Below are 20585 nucleotides of genomic sequence, written 5' to 3'. Positions count from 1 at the left end.
TTAGCCCCGTTGATAGCTGAAAATTCATCAGATATAATGAGCAACTGATGCATACATAAGACTACTGAACTTCGCATCGCCCCGCTTTAAGACCTTGGTCAGAGGGGAACTATCTAGTCTATCAATCACTTTAAATAGCAATGGTTCGTGGGTAACACTCTTCAGGTGCCTAGCTGTCATTCACCTGAATGAGGCTCGAGGGATGGAATATTGCCAGGATGCCGAGTGACAGGAGCAGTCATGACGCTGAGGTTGAGTTCAAACCAGGGTCCGTGAGTTGTCGCCTCAACCACTGAGTTGTCTCGTGTTCTGTTAACTACTTAGGTGTAGCGTTCTCAACGATGTGTGGAAAGATATGGTCACAGACTAACATGTCGATATCGGTGCTGTCTCGAAGGAACAATCAGAACCATCCATGTTTCTTCCAGTTTTTTTCACTTCTCAAAGAAATCAATATTTTCTCAGGCCATTCCACTGTCTCAACGGTCAATCTGAATGCTTTGTTGACGCCTTTAGAATCCTTACTATCATTCGAAGGCGTCCGACGCTATTCGCTTTACAAATATTGACACCAGAGTGGGGTTTATCGATTGAAACTACTGTAGCCATTACTGTCATCAAGGCCGAAGCTGAATTCCATCATTCAGGTAAATGAAACAGTCAAAACTGGGGAAGAATAAGATTTTCGCCTTAACTTTTGGACGTTCATATGAACCTAAAATGGATTTTAATGTGTGTGTACCAAGAACAACTCACGATCCTTCATCCTTGCCCACGGAGAACGCAAAAATAGAGCTAGTTTTGATCGCAAACATCAGACGGTTCATGGCTGTTTTACCCTTGTCATGTGAACTGAAAGTGACCCAATATCGGCTGACTGATAAAGTCATTTGGCAGTCTGTTGAAGTGTTCCATGGGAAAGCTGCCAGGCCATCACCGGATGGTGAAAAGCGATGAATTGTACTTGCTGTTTGCCAGCCATAGACGGTGTGCACGTCGAATAGGGTAACGGGGAAGGCTTCTGCAAATTGCTGGGTTTCGATATTGCTGGTGATATCTTTCCAAATATCCTCTCCTGAATCCAGAAGTTTTTGTGTACCACTCTCACCAACGATGATCTCATTTGGTCCCGAGGAGCAAACAGCTGACGAACCATCGACGTTGTCCGGTCGTCTGTATGATCTGATTGGTATTGTCGGAAGCTCTGTTGTCGAATGAGGTTGCATCTTTTGACCGAATAACCTCAAGTGTGAGAACTTTCCTAAATTCGGAAGAATTCAGAACAAGAGATATACGTGGATGGTATAAGTAACTTCGACAGGGGCGGAGTTTTTGGCACATGCGGTGGCTTATGGGACTCAACCCTAAGTGGTCAGTCAAGATGATCACTCAATCTTCTTTTACACCGTTCGTGCAATTTTAGTGGTATACATTGTATTTTTCGCCAAGTATGATAGCAATAGTACAATATATAGTATTTACGACAAATAATGCTTTATCCCAACCACAATAAAATCCTGATTCATGAAGTTCATGAGAATGAGCATGAGAGAAATTTTGGTACTTGTGGTAATTGGACGAGTCACACGAACAACAAGAAACTGGCATAGGAAAGTAAAGTTTGAGGGTATCACCTAATTACTGATTACGATACCAAATCGAGCGAAAGGTCTGAATATGTACTAAATAGAACACTAAATATGTTAGACTGAACCATCCAGAGGAGAAAACGGTTTTATAAAACGGAGGTTGGAGTATCTGTGCTTGACTTTTCCGGTTAAGGCCTGGTCGAAGCAAACTGTTTTGTGCAAGCACACCAATTTTCTTGAGTGAAACTGTACCGATCACTGCCTTGTTCCTTCAACCTTCAGCTTGAGCTGTTTGGTACATCGGCCGCCTAGATTAGATTACGCGTCACAAACGCCCAAATCATGTGACTAAATCCTGTCCCATTCTCAAACTTGACCGACATGTACATTGAAATTTCCATTTGTCTTGTCCACATTTGTCTACATCAGGTTAATTTGTAATCAAATTTGTGCATCTGTCAATCAAGAGAAGACACTCTTTTCACATCGCACACAGTAGATACGAGTGCAACTCGGTCCAGAACACACACACACACACAAGACAGGAGGTCAACCAAACCCCACAAGGTCATGGACAATTACAGAACATGCGTAGCAGCAATACTGTAGAGAAGACACATCCCGCGTTCGGACCTTCACTCAGGAACTCTCAGCAGCTGTCATGAATCGATAAGTCCCATTTTGGCCTTTTCCACTTTTCACACTGTATTTAGTTTTATCAAGGAATCAGCCAAGTCGTCCAGAACCTTCCAATATTAAACCATCCTGGAATTCTGTGATACATAGTCTTGGCTTATTGGACACAACTTAGGTGGATTGAACTGACGCAAATGTCAAGTAGAAATGGTGAGCGCCTAGAAAAAGCATTTCTTTCAGGAAGATCAGATCCCTGAAAGTAATCCCAGAACGCCCGGAACCTACTGGGGCCCTAAAACTCCACCAAAAAATCTCAATAGGAAAGTCGACAAGCATCCAGGCCAGTCAATCATTCAATCAATTCAGCAAAAGCCGATGAGTGTTCATGCACGCCACAGAAGCGCGACCGAATGTGATCAGCATTCAGGCATTTCATAGAGGCACGATCGATGTTGATAAGTGTTCACTAACGCCTATCAGACAGTCTAGATCAATGTCCGAAAGTCTCCCTTAAATAGCATGGGGCCGTTGTAACTTTTGCTCTCGCACTCTCACGCACTCACTCCCTTGCTCGAAATATAGCTGTTGTGTTTTTTTTCGGCAACTAGGCACTGGAGCGGGTCGGCAGCAGATACCATAGATTGGCGAATCAAATGACATGTACATCGCAGCAAATGGATGGATAAATGTAATTTACAACTTCCTGTTTAACAAGTCTCTAGGAATAAGAAATTGGCAAACAGATAGGAATCTTGGGCCTACGTTCAAAGCTTGGACTGAGAATCTTCAGTGGTATTAATCACGTGTTAGTCACATATGCTTGTTTATTTAATCACATACAGTGTGCAAAATTCAGAGTCTATAGGTTGCCTAACAGCCCTGTAGAATGAACTGAGCAAAAATGACCGAAGAAGTAACGACAAATCAATAACAGTAAGTTATAAACAACGAAGGATTTTCGGGAGGGACGGAGGAAAAACTCTTCGTCGGATAGGTCGGTTTATTCTTCTGGACTTGGAACAGACTCATATAACGACGTAATCAGGGCTCCTGCAGGCATCCCAAAATTATGATGATACACTACTGACTTACTGTTCCTTTTCCGATCCGATTCGGGTGCGGAAGCGTAATCACGAAACAGTTGATCCAAGTATGCGGCACGAGACCGTCTGACAATTTTGAGAAGTTTTTCGCCCTTCATAGCAGCATTAGCCCCGTTGATAGCTGAAAATTCATCAGATATAATGAGCAACTGATGCATACATAAGACTACTGAACTTCGCATCGCCCCGCTTTAAGACCTTGGTCAGAGGGGAACTATCTAGTCTATCAATCACTTTAAATAGCAATGGTTCGTGGGTAACACTCTTCAGGTGCCTAGCTGTCATTCACCTGAATGAGGCTCGAGGGATGGAATATTGCCAGGATGCCGAGTGACAGGAGCAGTCATGACGCTGAGGTTGAGTTCAAACCAGGGTCCGTGAGTTGTCGCCTCAACCACTGAGTTGTCTCGTGTTCTGTTAACTACTTAGGTGTAGCGTTCTCAACGATGTGTGGAAAGATATGGTCACAGACTAACATGTCGATATCGGTGCTGTCTCGAAGGAACAATCAGAACCATCCAGTGGTAGATCTCCGTTTCTGATGCTTCTGAGTGCGTTGCGTATCTTGACTTCGATATGTAACATTCAAGGCCTGAGAAGAACGGCACAGGTTGCATCTCCGTCGCACAGCATCCACTTGGCGGACTTTTGGACCACTGACGTTTCAGCTCAATCGGACGGATATAAAACTCAGATTTATCTATCCTTAGTCGGTAAATGTGTACAAATATATACACCGCACAAGGCTCAAAGGCACGCGGTACCTAACGGGCTACGATGATTTTTAAACACTTTCAGTAAACTTGATGATAAAAGAGAAACCCATAAAGATTATTTTTTTTGTATTGACAAATTCTGATTGATACAGGCGAATTTTCGGTACGGGGTCAGAAAAACCCTGGGGAGATGGAGCTGGTCCCCGCATAATAAACCGCACCGTTGGTCGTCCACATTGGAAGTTTTTTCACACAAAGAAGGTCTCCGGGTTTCAAATTCACCAAAATTTTTCGCCGTAGTACAACCACTTTTGGCAAAAAGCCCTGTGTGCAGTCTGAGGTGGGCAAGTTACCGCAAGACAGCGATGCACGGGGCACCTCTAAGCATAGACAAGTTAGTGCGCGCCACATAGTGTCGGTAGATGCGATAAAATTTGAAGTTGACTACTTCATGCAGCTTATATCCCCAGAATAATTTCCAGGACATTTTGTCGAATGTAACCAATCTGTTTGCTTTAAGTTCTAGTGTGTTGATTTTGTCCAAAAAACTAGTTTCTGCACCTCTACCGCTTAAATGAAACCAAACAGCTAGGGGTCTACGCGTTTGGCAATCGAAGTATAACTCAAAATGCGTCTAACGGCAAACTATCGAGATGGACCATCAATTCAAAAGTCGATTGGTGAGCTCATCAAATTAATCGCAAGGCGATTATATCCTTGAGGTTGGTTAGATGCCAGAATTACAGAACGCGGTCAAAGTTTTCCCGGGAACCAACCCCTGAGTTCGTTGAACTCTGCATGCTCACTTTGAAATGATTGTGAAATTCATTGTGTTTTATATCACTCTCCCGGGTGCGTCGGCGTTCTTGTCCACTGAACCAGATTTAAAATCGTTTGATCTAATGTTTTGAAAGTATTTGCAATGCTGCCTGCTTGAAAATAAAGGACGAAAAGGGATAAACTCATCCTACAAAGTCCGTCCTGTTATTTGTCCATCCAAAATCACCAAAATCGTCTAGAATGGTCCAGAGGTTAAAGAGACGCAGATTCCAGGTCTTCTGATGGAGATGAACCGTTCCTTATATGTGTATGTTTGTAATGCACTACTCATAAGGTTGCTGAAAATCCGTCGACAACCCAGGACCGGTTTCGCCCTTTTGAGGGCTCATCAGGTGGACGCAACCCCCAAGTTTCCGTCAACATTATGTTCTACTTAGAACCAAATTGCACGAAATTAGCGAATAAACACTCCTTTGCAACTAATCTGGTTTCAAGTAGAGCATAGGTTTGACGGAAACTCGGGGACTGCGCCTACCTCATGAGCCCCGAACAGGGCGAAACCGGTCGTGGCTTGTCGACGGATATTCAGCCTCATGATGAGTAGTACATTGCAAACATATACATGTATCGCGATATCTCGAATATCGTAGCGACTGAAACATGAGGCGGCCTGGTGCAGCACATTCAGTTACCTGGAAACATCACAAACGGGAGATTCAGCTGGTTTCCAGGTAAATCTCTGGAAAAACCAAATTAGTTTGCACACGAGTGTATATTCGCTCCTAATAAGGTTTGCTCATGAAGCTTTTAGTACGTCTAGGTGTTTTTTAGTGAAATGACTGTTGTGAACCAACCTGGCGTGATTATTCTGATAGCTGCAAATGACTAAATCAGATTTGAGAGGGTCTAATCTGGCCGTATTATCGAGCTCTCGTATAGGATTCCCTCGGGGAAATACATTGTTGAACATTTATGGAATCTCAGCTGATGTAGCCACCAAAAGTCTAATAAATAAGAACGCAAGAAGTCAAAGCCAGTAAAAGCATGAAACCTCTCGGACGGGAATAGGCTGTCTTATGGTGACACTCAAAATCCTGTAGCTTACAGGAGCAAAAGCAGACAATGTGTAAGTTCACTTACGCTCGGAAGGCATAAATGCGCACCAGTTTATTCCTTTCAAGTAGAAAAGTAACCTAATGTTGCAGTCATACTAATCAGAGTAAACTTTTGAATCTGTTCAGGACGACGTTTATTTTCTGGATTTCTTTGTGCAGAATATTGGACACCTCAAATGACCATAAAAAAGATGGACAATTCAAAACTTGACACTATGTGATGAGCAGTTGCTTCACCTTGGCCAAGCAGATTTCTACAAGTGAGCTGTGTGCAATGGGGTTTACGTCGAACTGAAAAACACCTGTGCTCAACCATTTGGAAAGTGTTGATGAGACGCGTTGCAATGAACTTCTTCAGGCTATTGATTAACCTCGAATGTCTCCGGTCAAAATAACGACTAATTTTTCAATTCGTTGGTTTAGTAATTAGTTACATTAGCGGAATCTTGGCTTTCATGATGCTAGTTTGATAAGGATAAAGTTCCGTGTAACATCCTTTTGCCTCACCAATGGACCAAAGTCCAACTCCATCAACTCACCTTTGACCAACAGAAACGCTGCAAAATCTTGGTTGTGTTCAAACACTTGATCTGCAGAATATGCTGGACCGAAAGGCGGAATATCTCTGGAGCGACAAACAGCAACCCTGTCAAAATATATCATATGAAAAATGTTGAAATTTGGATTAACTTCAGCAACACAAATAAGGTCACATGACGTGTCAGCAGTACAGTGGTGTGCTAAAGAGGAGAATGACATGAGCCCCTATGCTTGATAACTACACACGAAGACCAAGAGAGCAACAAATTCAATCTGGAAAACGCGAAACTTTTGGCACACGGAGACACGAGACACGGGAATATCTGGAAAAATGGCACCCCACGGCTGATTCGACCAACCGATGCATTGAAATGGATTCATTTCAAGCACCACTACGTGAAAAGGACCAACTCCTCCGCTGGAATACTCAAGGAGAGCCAAATATCGGGTTCACAAGAAGCAAGAAACTCCTTGGAGTTGGATCAAGGTTGGAATAAAAAGTCTTAGGCCGGAACCCAGAGGAGTCAACACCAGAGATCACTCCGGTATCGACCGGAGCACGAGGGTAGGAGGGGCCAAGCTCAAAGGTCACATGGTCAGCGATCAGTCAGGACCCAGGATAACGGAGTAAGCAAAAGAACCGACCGAACAGCTAATTGTGATCTAAGGTCAACCCCGGCTAATAGCATATACATTTACGCACACACACAACACTACTCAACGCACTAACACCGACCCAACGCTACGATCCACAACGCACTGATGATGTCACATCGATTGGTGGTGAAACGTTTGCAATCATTTTGCCCAGCTCAGCGAACAAGCCACCGACCAACAATGATGTTATGTTTCTCTCATTTTCGTCTACTTATAAGGTTTCCAGTAGTGTATAACCCACTCTCTCATTTTCGTCTACTTATAAGGTTTCCCACTAGAGAGATTTCATGCTGTCAGTGAAGCCAACCTTAACTGGAAGGCCGGGAAGCACTGTACAGTTGTTTAACGCTTGTTGGGACTCATCAACGCTGTGCATCCTAAGAAGCTCAGAAAGTAAAAAAACCGCGACATTCCAGTCAGTGGTTGCACACTTTACCGTTTGATCGTGAACGGCTGATCAGTAGTATCACCAGCTTTCACCTAGAACGAACTTGGTGCCCCTCACCCTTCAATAACTGATAACACATGAAGTATTCACTGGATACTCGGATGATGGCTTTTAGAAAGGGAGTTTCATACATGCGGTGAAATTTTCGCTCTTCTGAGCTACCCATTGATTCATAGTCATGTGACATTTGGTAATACTCAATACTCAATATAATTGTACGAATATACCGAATATATGAGAGGATACCGGAGAATTCCTTTCTGAGAAATTACTTCAGACAAGCATGTGATCAAAACGGTCTCAGAAGCATTCAATTAGGCTATGAAGACGCAGTTGCAGCTGAAATCTCAGCGGAAATCAAATACCATTTAGGCGGTTACGACAGAATGTCCATTGACGCTGGTACCCACTCCACCAGACAAACAGAGGCTGGATAATCATTGTCTTTCCTGATTATTAAGGACAAGTTTGAAGAATTGGTTGAATCAGATGTCCTTATTTGTACACCTCAGATTTTAAACGATCTCAAAGACTACCTCCACGGCCAACATCTGCTTGGAGAGACTTTAAAAAGCGAGATTTTTATACCGAGTAAACTAGACGCTCGAGCAGTCCTGCTGGTCATCACTTCGTATCAAGTTCTCAAGAATCGAATCCAGATTTCAATTTTACCAAGTGCAGGTAAGCTGGGAAGTGTCCCGGAAATCTGCTTGAATAGATACTCAGTTGTGCCCTGCTTACCGTGGACCACATAAGCATGTCAAGAAATTTCGAAAGGTCTAGTTGAACTTAGCTGAGACTCTGTCATCTAGGCTCGGGAAGATGAGTGGGTCAGTACTTAAAGCCCACAATTCGCGAGCTCTCAAAAAGGCTGACGGACCTTTGGTGTTTTTAGTTTCAGCGTATGTGGGAAGAACTCTCCTGGTATGAGACACAACACTTTGTAAACATTCCGCACAGAAGAGTAAAAACTGCAGTGAGTTTTTTTACCGCACACTACGTGCTGTTTCTCATTCCAGGATATTTGATAAGATGTTTCCATGTACGACATGGAATATCTTGCCACCGGCCGTTATTTGATTGCAGTATCTTTACTGCTCTTCTGAACTATGTTTATTACGCTTTTCTCCCCAAACTAAATACAGGAAAACAATTGAATAAATTTATCATATTTCTTTCCCGAAAGCTGAAGAGATGGCCAGATATTAGGTGCGTTGATGTGCTCGGTATGACCGATCACTTTCCGGTAACTTCGTCATTTCCTGATGAGTGCGATTAGGGGAAATGATGTGAGGTCAATAAAATTGCGTTTTCAGCCTGTTTCACTAGGTGAGACAAAGTTTTCCTCACACGAACTGGTAACGCATACAGGGGACATTCGGCAGCGTTGTTTTATCTACCATGTCTGAATGGGTAAAGATGAAGCCAGAACAATGATATAGGACTCGTACAGTTTGAGAAAAATGACCACTGGGATTCACACTCAGTCACGATTGATAAAATGGTGACCAGTACTTACTTGTAGCCGGGTTTTCCGTTTTCATCATGAACTAGATGAACGATAATGAGTACTTGTTGGAACCGTGAGACAATTGAGTCCACCTCAAATGCTGGTGCCCCTTCCTCTTGAAACACTATCGTTACCGAGCTATTCCCGATATGTCGCTTTCTTAATATCTGCAATGGGGAAAACAAGCTAGGTATTCGCACACACGGCTGGTGTTTACGAGGCATCAGCATTCTTCAAGAAAGATTCCATAGTTTCGATGCTCGGTACATTTCAGAACCAAACATTAGTGATGTTTTGCGCACCGTTCAAAGGGACGAAAAGAGCCTGAATGATTAACAAAGTCATGCTACATGAACAAGTTGAAGTAACAATATTCGTAATGCACTACTCATAAGGTTGTTGAAAATCCGTCGACAGCCCACTACCGGTTTTGCCCTTCTTGGGGCTCATCAGGTAGGCGCAGTCCCCGAGTTTCCATCAACCTTATGTTCTGCTTGAAACCAAAGTGCACGAAATTAGCGAAATACACATCAGAAACAAGAGATTCAGCTGGATTCCAGGTGAGTTTCTCGGGAAACCAAATTTGCTTGCAAATTTGGTTGAGAAGCACCCTGGTAATTCCTCCAGAGAATACAGTCAGCTCTGTGGGCTCAACAAGTAGGTGCGATGACACACTTGAATACTCCTGAAATTACCTGAGTTGAACGCAAGTATAGCTTGGAATAACTGTTTTCCGAAATAGGAAATAGCCAAATTTATATGATTCTTCACCCAAACGTCACCATTCAATGTGTCCACAAGCATTTCAGTAGTAGCTGCGCACTCGCCATGGAATAATTTTTCACGATGCGGAGGACTAAACAGGTTAAAAATGATCACAAGATTTTCCTCTTTCCCCCTTTTGTTACCAAAATTTGCGCTGCTGTGATTTGCATTTATGCAAAAGGCCATAAATGGTTTGTACTTCATCAGTATTTCATTTCGAAAGTTGGGTATTTCACAGATTAATTAAGGATTGTTACCGGTTCTGTGCTTTCATGTCTAAGCCCAAGACTATGTAATCAAATCTAAATATACAAGTCGGAAACATTTTTCCATCACGATGTTCCGCTCACCGGCATGTCTTTATGTCGTTTGTCTTAGATGAGAACTGTATATCACCACTATACAGCCAGGATTCTGACTTGGTTGAATGAATATAGTAGGACGAAAAATACACTCATTTGCAAATCAATTTGATTTTCACGGGAGACTCAATTGAATCTCTCGTTTATGATGCTCTCCAGCTGAATGTGCTGCACACAGGCCGCCTCATGATTCAGCTGGCACGATATTCGAGATATATTTTCATAAAAGAAACTACTCACAAGGTCGGAGAGTTCTCAGCAACCCTGTGAGTAGTTTCCTTTATGGAAAATATTTAAATGTAATCATAAAATGGGTTTTTAGCAAGTTAGTTGACAGGAGTAAACAAGTGCCCACATTTCTGAAGTGTTGACAGGCGAACTGTGAATGTACCTGACGCTACGTCCTTTCTGAGAGCGAGTTAACAAGCCGTTGAGCTTTCAAACTACTAGCCAGGGGGTTGCAGGTCCTGAAACTACATTGAGTTTCTTGAGATGCGCACTGTTGATGAGTTTCATCAAGGATGAAACAGATGTGCAGAGCTTATCGACTTTTTAGCATAGCCAGACGTTATGTATTGGGCAAAATCCCGATTGAAAAATGACCGAATCTCTCTCTCTCTGGTATTTGCTTGTTCCCACATTATTAAGGTTTTGGGTAATTTGTATCACCCTATTGACAAAGGAGCCCCGAGAGGATTGAAACCTCTGATGCTGCGAAGGAATCTGCTCAATGGCAGTCAGCCCACCACCGTATGTGTTTACACCATCGACCTTAGAATCTATCAATATTGGTGGACGGAGTTTCCACTCCTGTCTGACCAACACCAGCACTGACTGGTCCTATAATAAAGATAACTTTTTGGTGACATCATCATCATCATCTTCATCAGTCAGCTTCTTCGACCTCACCAGCGACTAGTTAAGGACCAAAAACACTTTCTCCTCTTAGCAAACTACACTCATTTGCAAACTAATTTGGTTTTGCGAGAGACTCACCTGGAACCCAACTGAATCTCTCGCTGTGATTCACATTCAGTTGCCTGAAAACATCACAAACGGGAGATTCAGCTGGATTCCAGGTGAGTCTCTCGCAAAACCAAATTTGTTTGCAAATGAGTGTATTTCGCTAACTTGATGCAATTTGGTTTCAGTTAGTACATAAAGTTGGCGGAAACTCGGGGACGGTGCCTATCTGATGAGCCCCAAGAAGGGCAAAACCGGTCGTGGACTGTCGACGGATTTTCAGCAACCTTACGAGCAGTGCATTAAGAATGTCTACCTTCTCCCCTTCTTCGAATGTGTTTAAAAATCTAGGTTTTGGTATGAAAATTGTTTGTCTTCCGGCATGATTTTCGTTAGGGATAACGTTCGACATAGCCCTAGAAACTACTCAGGCTCTACGAAGTAAACCTTAACAATGCGTAGCTTATATTATGAGGTGGAGAACACAGTGGAAATATGCAATTCATGTTCTACCAAAAACATGGCATACGACGCAATAATAATGCACGGTTGCAAACACCAGACATCTTCATCGTGGTCACGACTGAATTGTACGAATTCGGAAATTAGGTTCAACTTTGACTGCGGTCTGAATAAAGTGTGAAGTGATCTGTCTGCAAATACTCTGAGGCATGCAATCGCCGCCGAGTTCGAAGGCAAAATGTTGTTGCTCTTTGGAGGGGAGTAGATGAATGGGCGCGGAATCGTTATAAAGTTGATCAATCCAAAAAGGCTGTGTTGATATTTCTGCCCCGCATAACCCCTCCTGATACACACTATGGACACGTAAGAGGGAACATCCCCTCCAAAGGCGATGGAGACTATCACGAGAAGCTACGGACGTTTTCGTTACAGCCTAAACGATAAACTCAACATAAGAAGGCTCCAGAAGTGCTCGATAGCCATTTTTGACTAGATAGTGAACCGCCACGCATTTGGCAACACCTAGATTTGACTGATTGATACGTTACTTGGGTGGATGGTTTGGACCGAAATATTTTCGGTTATCACAATAAATAAAAGGAAACCGTTCGTATGGTCCACAGCGTTCTAGGTACGGACTACAAATATAATTGTTGGTGACACTACTATTGAAAGGAAGGAGGCCTTCGCTGCGGCGTTATCTATCAGAAAATGCCAACTGACCAGTTACAGACTATTGGACAGGGAAGCAAAACTCTCATATGCATCTTATTTACAAAAACTGGACATCCATCTTCCCCTGAACGCGTCTTCTTGAACTTTCCTGGATATTCATTAACTCCAATCATTCATTGCTCAAATCCAAGCAAACGCCACAAATTCCGCAACAGATCTCCCTTTTCAAGAGACGAAAAGCGAATTTACAAGAACAAAACATACTACTCGCATGCCTCCCCACCAGTAGTATCACCGTTACACTAGGTCAGTCGACATTGGGCTGGTGCTGATACAGGCCGATATTACCGAAAAGAACTCCAGAAGTTGAGAGTGACGTGGCAGTAGGCGGCATAGAAAAAAACATGGGAGCGTTTGTCGGAGAGTTGGGCAAATTTTACCTTTTCTGGTGAGTTTTAACACACCAACTAGGCCACTCATTATCTTGAACTATTCGTCTTTCAACTATGCTTCCTGTGGGAGTGAAGATACAGTTTTGGCTACTGATATCTTTGTTAGTAGTTATAATTATGGAGGAAATCACGTCTGGCTTCGATTTGCACCGGATGAACTACTGTGATGAACGAAAAAATGGATGTTAGTGGGCAAGTTCAAATTCGTTCTTCAAGTCAGGAATACACCCCTTTAAAACCAGCCAGTATAAACTAAAAGATAGACGAGGAATCCAATTCATCTCCCCTTACTTGGTCTTCGGTGTTGTTTTGGAACGGTAGCATGGTGGATACCAAAAACATCACATCGAACCCGGCGAATTCGGTAACGTAGCTTTGGATATCTGGCTGGGCTGGACAGGGCAAGATGGAAAGGAAAGTTAGATCCAATGTACGGAAGACGATTGACCAGTGTATTGGTTCTATATCTCTAAGTGCGCGAATAGTAAGAAAATAACAGCTGAAGCAGTGAATAAGGTCCAAATACCGACTGAAATTTTATCATCTACGTGAAAGCCGTTGATGACAAAAGGCTAGGAAGTCCTGAAAAACGGGTTTCGCCATTTCCCGAGAATCACCATCATTCCATCCCCAAGGGGCTGACAGGCAGTGATTGATCTGTGACTATTTCACTTTGAGTTCCCTAAACTCAGCTCGTGGAAGTCTGTGTTCGAACAATTCCTAATTGTTAATTAAAGTTTGGTAAACAAATCACGTCTGCTTATACCGATGATTTTGATCCACTCAGCCTTGCACTGACGATGATACCTCGGTTGGTGTTGCCGCTAAAATGCGTACCCCGGTGAATAAACTGACACCCAAATACAATTGAACTGTTGGACAAAGCAGAGGTAGTTGAAGAGTTTCCACGTTTACGACTGTTTTTCGTGTTTGCTTACCAAAGGGGCCATATGGGATTGGAAAGAGAGTTCGAATAGCGCAACAGACAAGGTTAGGACAGCATCACCCACAGTGCTACGTGATCACTTCTACTACCAATTGTAAAACCACGTGAGGTGTGCAACTGCCTTTTTTCGGGATAAGCCATACCGTGCCCTTATTCCCAGTTTCATCTTTGTTGGATCCATTTAGTCCAAAGTAAATGCAGAATAAAGTAAAGTGGAACAAGGGTGATTGGAGTAGGTATCTCGTCGTGAAAGCAACTTTAATGAACTCTGGCTACAGACTCCACAGCAAAGAAATTCATGGCCCAAGTTTGGCAGGACAGAACCACGTGCGCGGTCATTCAAATGGAGCGCAAACATTTAAGTGTGAATTTGAGCTTTGCTAGTGCGTTGAGATATTGGTAGCTAGGAGTGAATTTATTCGCTGTCGATCAGGTGGATGTTGATCTGTTCGCCGAGCTTGGCAATTGGCTTACCAACGTTTCGTCACCATACGGAGAGACATCATCAACAATCACACTAGAGAATATCAGACCACAACGCAATGCAAAGCAAGGCCAGAGAGAACAAGGTACTAAAAATCGAAGGCGTTGGGATAACCAATCAACAAAAAGGAACGCAGACCACAACGCAACAAAGATCCTAAGCGGACCGATAGATTCACTAAATTCGTGACACTTCGAGTTGTCAGTCACGTTAGAAGATAACAGATAGCTTTCGAATGCTGTATACATGCACGCAGACACAGAAGAAGTACCCACCCAACTGCGCACTGATGTCTCATCGCATGGTGACGAAACGTTTGCACGCTAATGGTGAAGCTCGGCGAACAGATCAACGGCCACCCGATCAACAACCAATGAATTTGATCTTTACCGGCACTTTTACTAATAAATCCTTTCCTGAAGATGACGTGATTTAGTTTAGTCCGCATTCCAAAATGCCACAAGTTTGGGAACCATCATAGAGCTTCAAAACTGATTGAATTTAAGGTAGCGCGAAATGCTCATCACATAAATACACGTTTGCACTACTGGCCTGATGAATTCATTGCAAAAATTTGTAGTCGAGCCCGGCTGAGCGTCTCAAAACGTGCTTACTTGTGATAAAATCAATGGGAGAGCCACAATCATTGCGAAGTTTCCACATATTTCAGCCCTAAATAAGTTATCGATGGAGAGGCCTAGATGTATTGCGCGTAAACGGGTATTTTTAGAGCCATGAAAAAGTATTTACCTGCACATACAATTTTACCCGCCGGTCTTTATTGCTAGTTAGATCGTTATTATAAGTCGCTAATGGCGGACACTTCCTGGGAGAAATTCGGGCACCGAAGATGGTTGTCTGTGAAGGAATGTTGTTGTACGTTCTGCTTGGAACTGAATAGCTCCTGGGTGAAATTGCCTAAAATGCAATCCTTATAAACGATCTAGTTTGCAACTCGCTTCTACTCAATTAGACGACATCTCTCAGCTGATGCAATATAACAGCCTTCTTGAATGCATCGTAGACACGTGAACTGTTACATCAACTGGAGGCATGACCCATTACAAATAGTCCATAGAAGCACGAGAAGAAACCTCGTGAATAAAATATGACCATCCTCGACAGCGTCATCGTGGTTGTGCTCCTCACCATCACTGAGAGCTTATTATCAGTGCTGAGGAAAGTTGCTTCACTGCAAAATCACAGTGGCAAAAAACAGCGACAGAGACGGTGGGAATGCTAAACCAGAAGAATCCTAAGCCAACAACAAGGAAGATCGAGAGAAAACTACCGTGAATGAAGGTTCCCCCGATGAAACAGTATTTCCACTAGATCAAATGGCATTCATCTCACTGTTTTTTTCACCGCAAGGAATTATGCAGATAGAGAATGAACAAGTTCAGTAGGTTCCTGAGAGGCTAGTATCCGCTTTCAGGTTGGCCTATCACGTCGAATGAAGTTGACGATCTTCCTCACACAGGGAGTATTGCCACACACAGTTCGCACTGAGCCGGACAGTGGCCTGTGAGTGTCAGAATCGGCAGGCACAATTGAACACACACCTATAAGTAGGCTAATATTACCGAAATGTCTGGTTATACAATCGCCTCCAGTGCTTGTCTATATCTCCCACACCTTCCATTTCCCGGTGGCGGAAACTGCGGCAGCTGGAACCATTGAAATCTCAGTACATGTTTTGTAGCTAACTAAACCGAGATGAACAGCGTGTGCGGAAAGTGTTGTGGTGACTCGCCCCATTCGTAAGCTACATACACGGCACGTATACAAAGTCAGCTAATGCCAACTGGTATTCAGCTTGGTCTGCAAACTGATACCCACAGATAGTCCCCGCTGAAGACTCAACGGTTTAAGAACGTGAAGGAACAGTATAAAAGTTAAACATGATGCTGTCCGACTGTGACCATTCTTATCAGTACGCCAGAAAAAGAATACACTCGCGTGGAACTCCGTCGATAGCTACAGTTTGACTTGATTCGATTCATCCGATCAAGTTTACTGAGACGAACTTCAAATACACAATACCGATGCGTTCAGTGAAGCATCGGTTTTGAACGCTGATGTCATGCTGTTGATGATGATGATGACCGCCGACGATCGAAACGAACCCATAGGAGGGCCTCCGTGTCCAGCCATCTTTCAGCTCACCAAGCACCAAGCACCTCAACCTGTTCAGGAAAGACATTCCGTGCCGACACACTTACAGTGCCTCAGTACCGTACAAGAGGACAAGTAGAACAGCCGCAATATGGACTAGCAGCTTCACTTACGGTTGCAGGCTCCGGTTCCCCGGAGTTCGTTATACGGGATCCAAGCTCACAGTCAATAGTCAAGTCAACAGAGAGTGTCCTTTCGAGGTAGCTAAAGTCCGTGCAATAGCCAACAAGCGTCGTTCAGTTCATGATGTCAGAAGGATTTATGAATACTCCATATGGCACCGGTTGCTGCATAAGGTCTCCTCAGAGTTGATGCGCAGAACAAATTGCGTAATAACAGTTCTAAACGAGTGCGGTCAGAAGTGCAGTTTACTGTGCATATTTGCCAACAGCACTCAGTCCTACGCAGAAGTCGGACTGTGAAGTTTGATCTAGTGGACTATGCATCTCGCACTCAAACATCTATACTGAGTAGTCAACCATCAAGACAATATTCAGACTACGTGCCAGCATCGCCCTTCATGAACGCCACATCTGCGATGCCCGTTGGATTAAGAGTGAAAGGAGCATATGCAAAGACGCACCGCTGTTTTAATTCTCCCTTCAGGCGCCGGAAGATGTTGACAAATTTCGGAAGATAACTGATTCCCAAAAGAGCGGTCTCTAGTATCTGTAATCCGTTGTCAGATTTACCATTCTTCCTGAACTTGAACCACACTTTGTAATTGTCGTTCACATTGTATCATGACGTTTGTTTTAATGTTACGAACACACAAATTTCCGGTGCGACCTGCTGACTTCTTGCTGAACGAGCGTACTTACGCTCCGTTGAACTGTTTATTGACTGCTGAACCAGTGGGACCAAATCTCTGTGACTGTGTCAACTGTTGAACGTCACAATAAATACCTGTGACATTTTTTAGCCATGAATAATTCTCCTACCGTGGAATATATTACGCACGCGGAACCATCTGTGGGAAATTCCGACAAGTGAATATTTCCTTTCACAGCCAGTTACTGCATTTGGATCGGTGTAGTAGACTTTTGGATCTACACATTCGTGAGTCCCCATTTGACTACTCATCTCTTTCCTATTGTGATTTTGTGATTTTGTATTGGTTACTTTTGTTTGTTAATTTATCCGAACACGCTGATAAGGTCCTAGTCCGCTACATAATTGGTGAGCCCGACGTGACCCAATTATGTAGCGGACTAGGACCTTATCAGCGTGTTCGGATAAATTAACAAACAAAAGTAACCAATGCAAAATCACAAAAATCACAATAGGAAGGGAATGAGTAGCCAAATGGGGACTCACGAATGCGTAGGTCCAGTAGTCCACTACACCGATCCAAATGCAGTAACTGGGTGTGAAAGGAAAATATTCACTCGTCGAGATTTCNCACGGCTAAAAAATGTCACAGGGATTTATTGTGACGTTCAACAGTTGACACAGTCACAGAGATTTGGTCCCACTGGTTCAGCAGTCAATAAACAGTTCAACGGAGCGTAAGTACGCTCGTTCAGCAAGAAGTCAGCAGGTCGCACCGGAAATTTGTGTGTTCGTAACATTAAAACAAACGTCATGATACAATGTGAACGACAATTACAAAGTGTGGTTCAAGTTCAGGAAGAATGGTAAATCTGACAACGGATTACAGACACTACAGGTCTACGGAGGTTTTCGACTGACAAGGTCAAATGTCTTCTTGAAGTAAACAAAGAATGTTTAAGGATTTTTCTTGGGGATACCTAGACTGCCACTAATATCCCTGCAGAGCGACCACGACCTCAATATACATATCAATTCATGCCTGGAAGATAGTTGGAGTCATATGATGACAGAGGGACATCTAACACCTAAGTCCTAATTCCTGTCATCAGCTCACTGGTGGAACACCTCACAGTGCGAGATAAATGCTTGTCCTCGTAAGAAACACGCCAACCATTGTCACCCAGTGAGAGTTCCGTGAGATAAAAGGCTTTATCGTAGGTGATTCGTAGATCAGTACCGTGAGGACGTAATTGCCAAGCAAAAAGTGTGCGGCTTTTGAGAGGTCATAAAGAATACTCCGTTGAAGACCTATGGGAGCTTATTCTTTTGAGCTGAGGTCATGCTTGAGGGTGTCACAGTAAACAGCTGTTTTGTTATCCATCCCAGTAAGCTTCGGAAGTCAAGTGTCTTCAGATGTCTTCAAATGCACGACGTCGGCGTTCCAAATGTTCCAAATAAATCAAGTTGTTTTAGATCCAAGTTTTGGATAACTGAGTACAACAAGGGGAAGGTAAACATCGTGGTAGTGGGGGAGGGATAAGACTGAGCAACGCTCTCCACGATTGTACGATTTTGATATTGGCAAGAGTTCTATGTGATTCAGTCCGGCCGCATCCCATCATAATGTGTACACCTACTACTGCACAATTATACGTTGAGCGAAACAACGACGACGCCACGTCAACGGTTCTGTGCCTGACAAACATCTTCAGAGCCATGCTTCTTCATTCCATACTGTTTTTGCAGTGATTTTGCACGACAGTGCTCCACGATAAGTATGTACTTTTTAAAGATCTTGCACGTGGACTTACATTTCGTGTCCAGCCCTCCGAGGTATCCTTTGTAATCCGCCAATCGGACTTTTCTCCCCAACAATCCGAGAAAATGTTCGAAAGCGGGAGTTGAGTCCTCTGCAAAAACGTGTAAAATAAATTTCATTAATTGTTTCATTTATACGCAGATTAGTGTACAAACACTTTGAGAATATTGTGGGAGTGCTCAGTGCAAACATGGGTCGTCAGTTAGCACCACGTATTTTCTGGAGTAAAAGGGTTTCCGGTTTCATTTATACGCAGATTAGTGTACAAAGACTTTGAGAATATTGTGGGAGTGTTCAGTGCAAACATGGGTCGTCAGGTAGCACCACATATTTTCTGGAGTAAAAGGGTTTCCACCTGAGTGTCGACATAATTTTTCGTGAATCACAATCGATATCATATCCAACAGTGTAAGTTTATGCTTTATGTTGTGGAGCACAGTCACTTAATGCCTTCTTATTACCGTGAACCCTGGTCTGGATAGCCACTTGATCGCCCGGCGCGCTTGGCTGAACCAGAAAAGTCAATGAACGCGCGAGCCAGCTGCTCTATCGATCAATGTCGCGTACAAGCGGTCAAAATTGACACTAAGAATACAACTCACCTGTCAAGGCCGAATGAAAAACAACCAATGAAATCTGCCTCAACGAAAAACAGCTGTTTCATTGGCTGTTATATAGTCCCGTTACGTTCGGAGATGGTTCTCCTAATAATTTACCTCCAACAACACGAAGAATTTTCGCTGCAGTTTATAAGTTCCACGATGCAAACGTTCACTCGTCTGGACTTTCACGAACGCAAGGGACAGTGAATTTGATCAGTTATGAAATATGTATCTCACAACGCTCAGTGAGACAGACTGTATGATTGAAAAGTTCGTATTAACTCCTACCACAAGTTTGCTGCCACTATGACTTTTCGGAGGAATGCTGAACCAGAAACCTCGATAAAAAATGTGCCGTCAGTCTCCAAGAGCATCAAAGCAAAAATGAACTCCAAGTTAAGTTATATTAGTACTAACGGTATCCCTCAACTGGATGTTCTGCACAAAGACCGTCCAACATCCCCGTATTTCTGATTGGTCTAATATTAGAGAGATCGGACTTTATTTCTTTGCGCAACTTATCACTTATAAGGCTGTTGAAAAGTCTTCGGCGTAGAATTATCAACAGTATGCTGAATTCAAGGTCACAACACAGCTTAGGGAAGCAAGATCTTGTGATCGGACCTTTCGGATGTAGTGGATAGTGGTGTTTTGCAGTCGATTGCAATCGGACTGGAACATTTTATTTCAATAGGCTGTCTTGACTTTAAACTTTCTATGGTGTATAATCACATGACGCTAAATTTTTTTATTGCAATCTGAGCCCCGTTAAGTCCAGGACTTCTCAATTTATCAGCAACCTTTTGAGTAGTATGTCTCGCCAGGAATATAAAACCAAAGTTCCATTCTAATTCTCCAGAAGGAGCAGAATCGAAGCTGGTGGTCCGTCAAATTTGTAGAATGCAGTGGTGAGCAAGGGGTTTAATTGCGAGCGCTTTTTATATATAATATTGTGGTCATTCTTCCAGTGAATCAACGTGTAGTACTAACACCATTCGTTTTTTAAGGTTAC

The 20585-nt window shown here is 43.1% G+C and overlaps 1 protein-coding gene across 1 annotated transcript; it reads right to left on the bottom strand.

Annotated features, from left to right (window-relative positions):
• On the bottom strand, positions 1 to 19062 carry T265_14093 (hypothetical protein; the record flags this gene model as incomplete). Its single annotated transcript, XM_009172015.1, has 8 exons — positions 1 to 16; positions 757 to 1261; positions 3318 to 3449; positions 6479 to 6585; positions 9104 to 9261; positions 13065 to 13160; positions 14413 to 14526; positions 18964 to 19062. Coding segments are annotated over 8 exons (1227 nt in total), but the record flags the coding sequence as incomplete, so codon positions are not given.
• Between the last annotated feature and the right edge of the window lie 1523 nt (positions 19063 to 20585).

The sequence above is a fragment of the Opisthorchis viverrini genome (genome assembly GCF_000715545.1).
Source record: "Opisthorchis viverrini unplaced genomic scaffold opera_v5_141, whole genome shotgun sequence".
In the NCBI taxonomy this organism is placed as follows: Eukaryota; Metazoa; Platyhelminthes; class Trematoda; order Opisthorchiida; family Opisthorchiidae; genus Opisthorchis; species Opisthorchis viverrini.
This window is presented reverse-complemented; position numbering and strand designations above follow the sequence as displayed.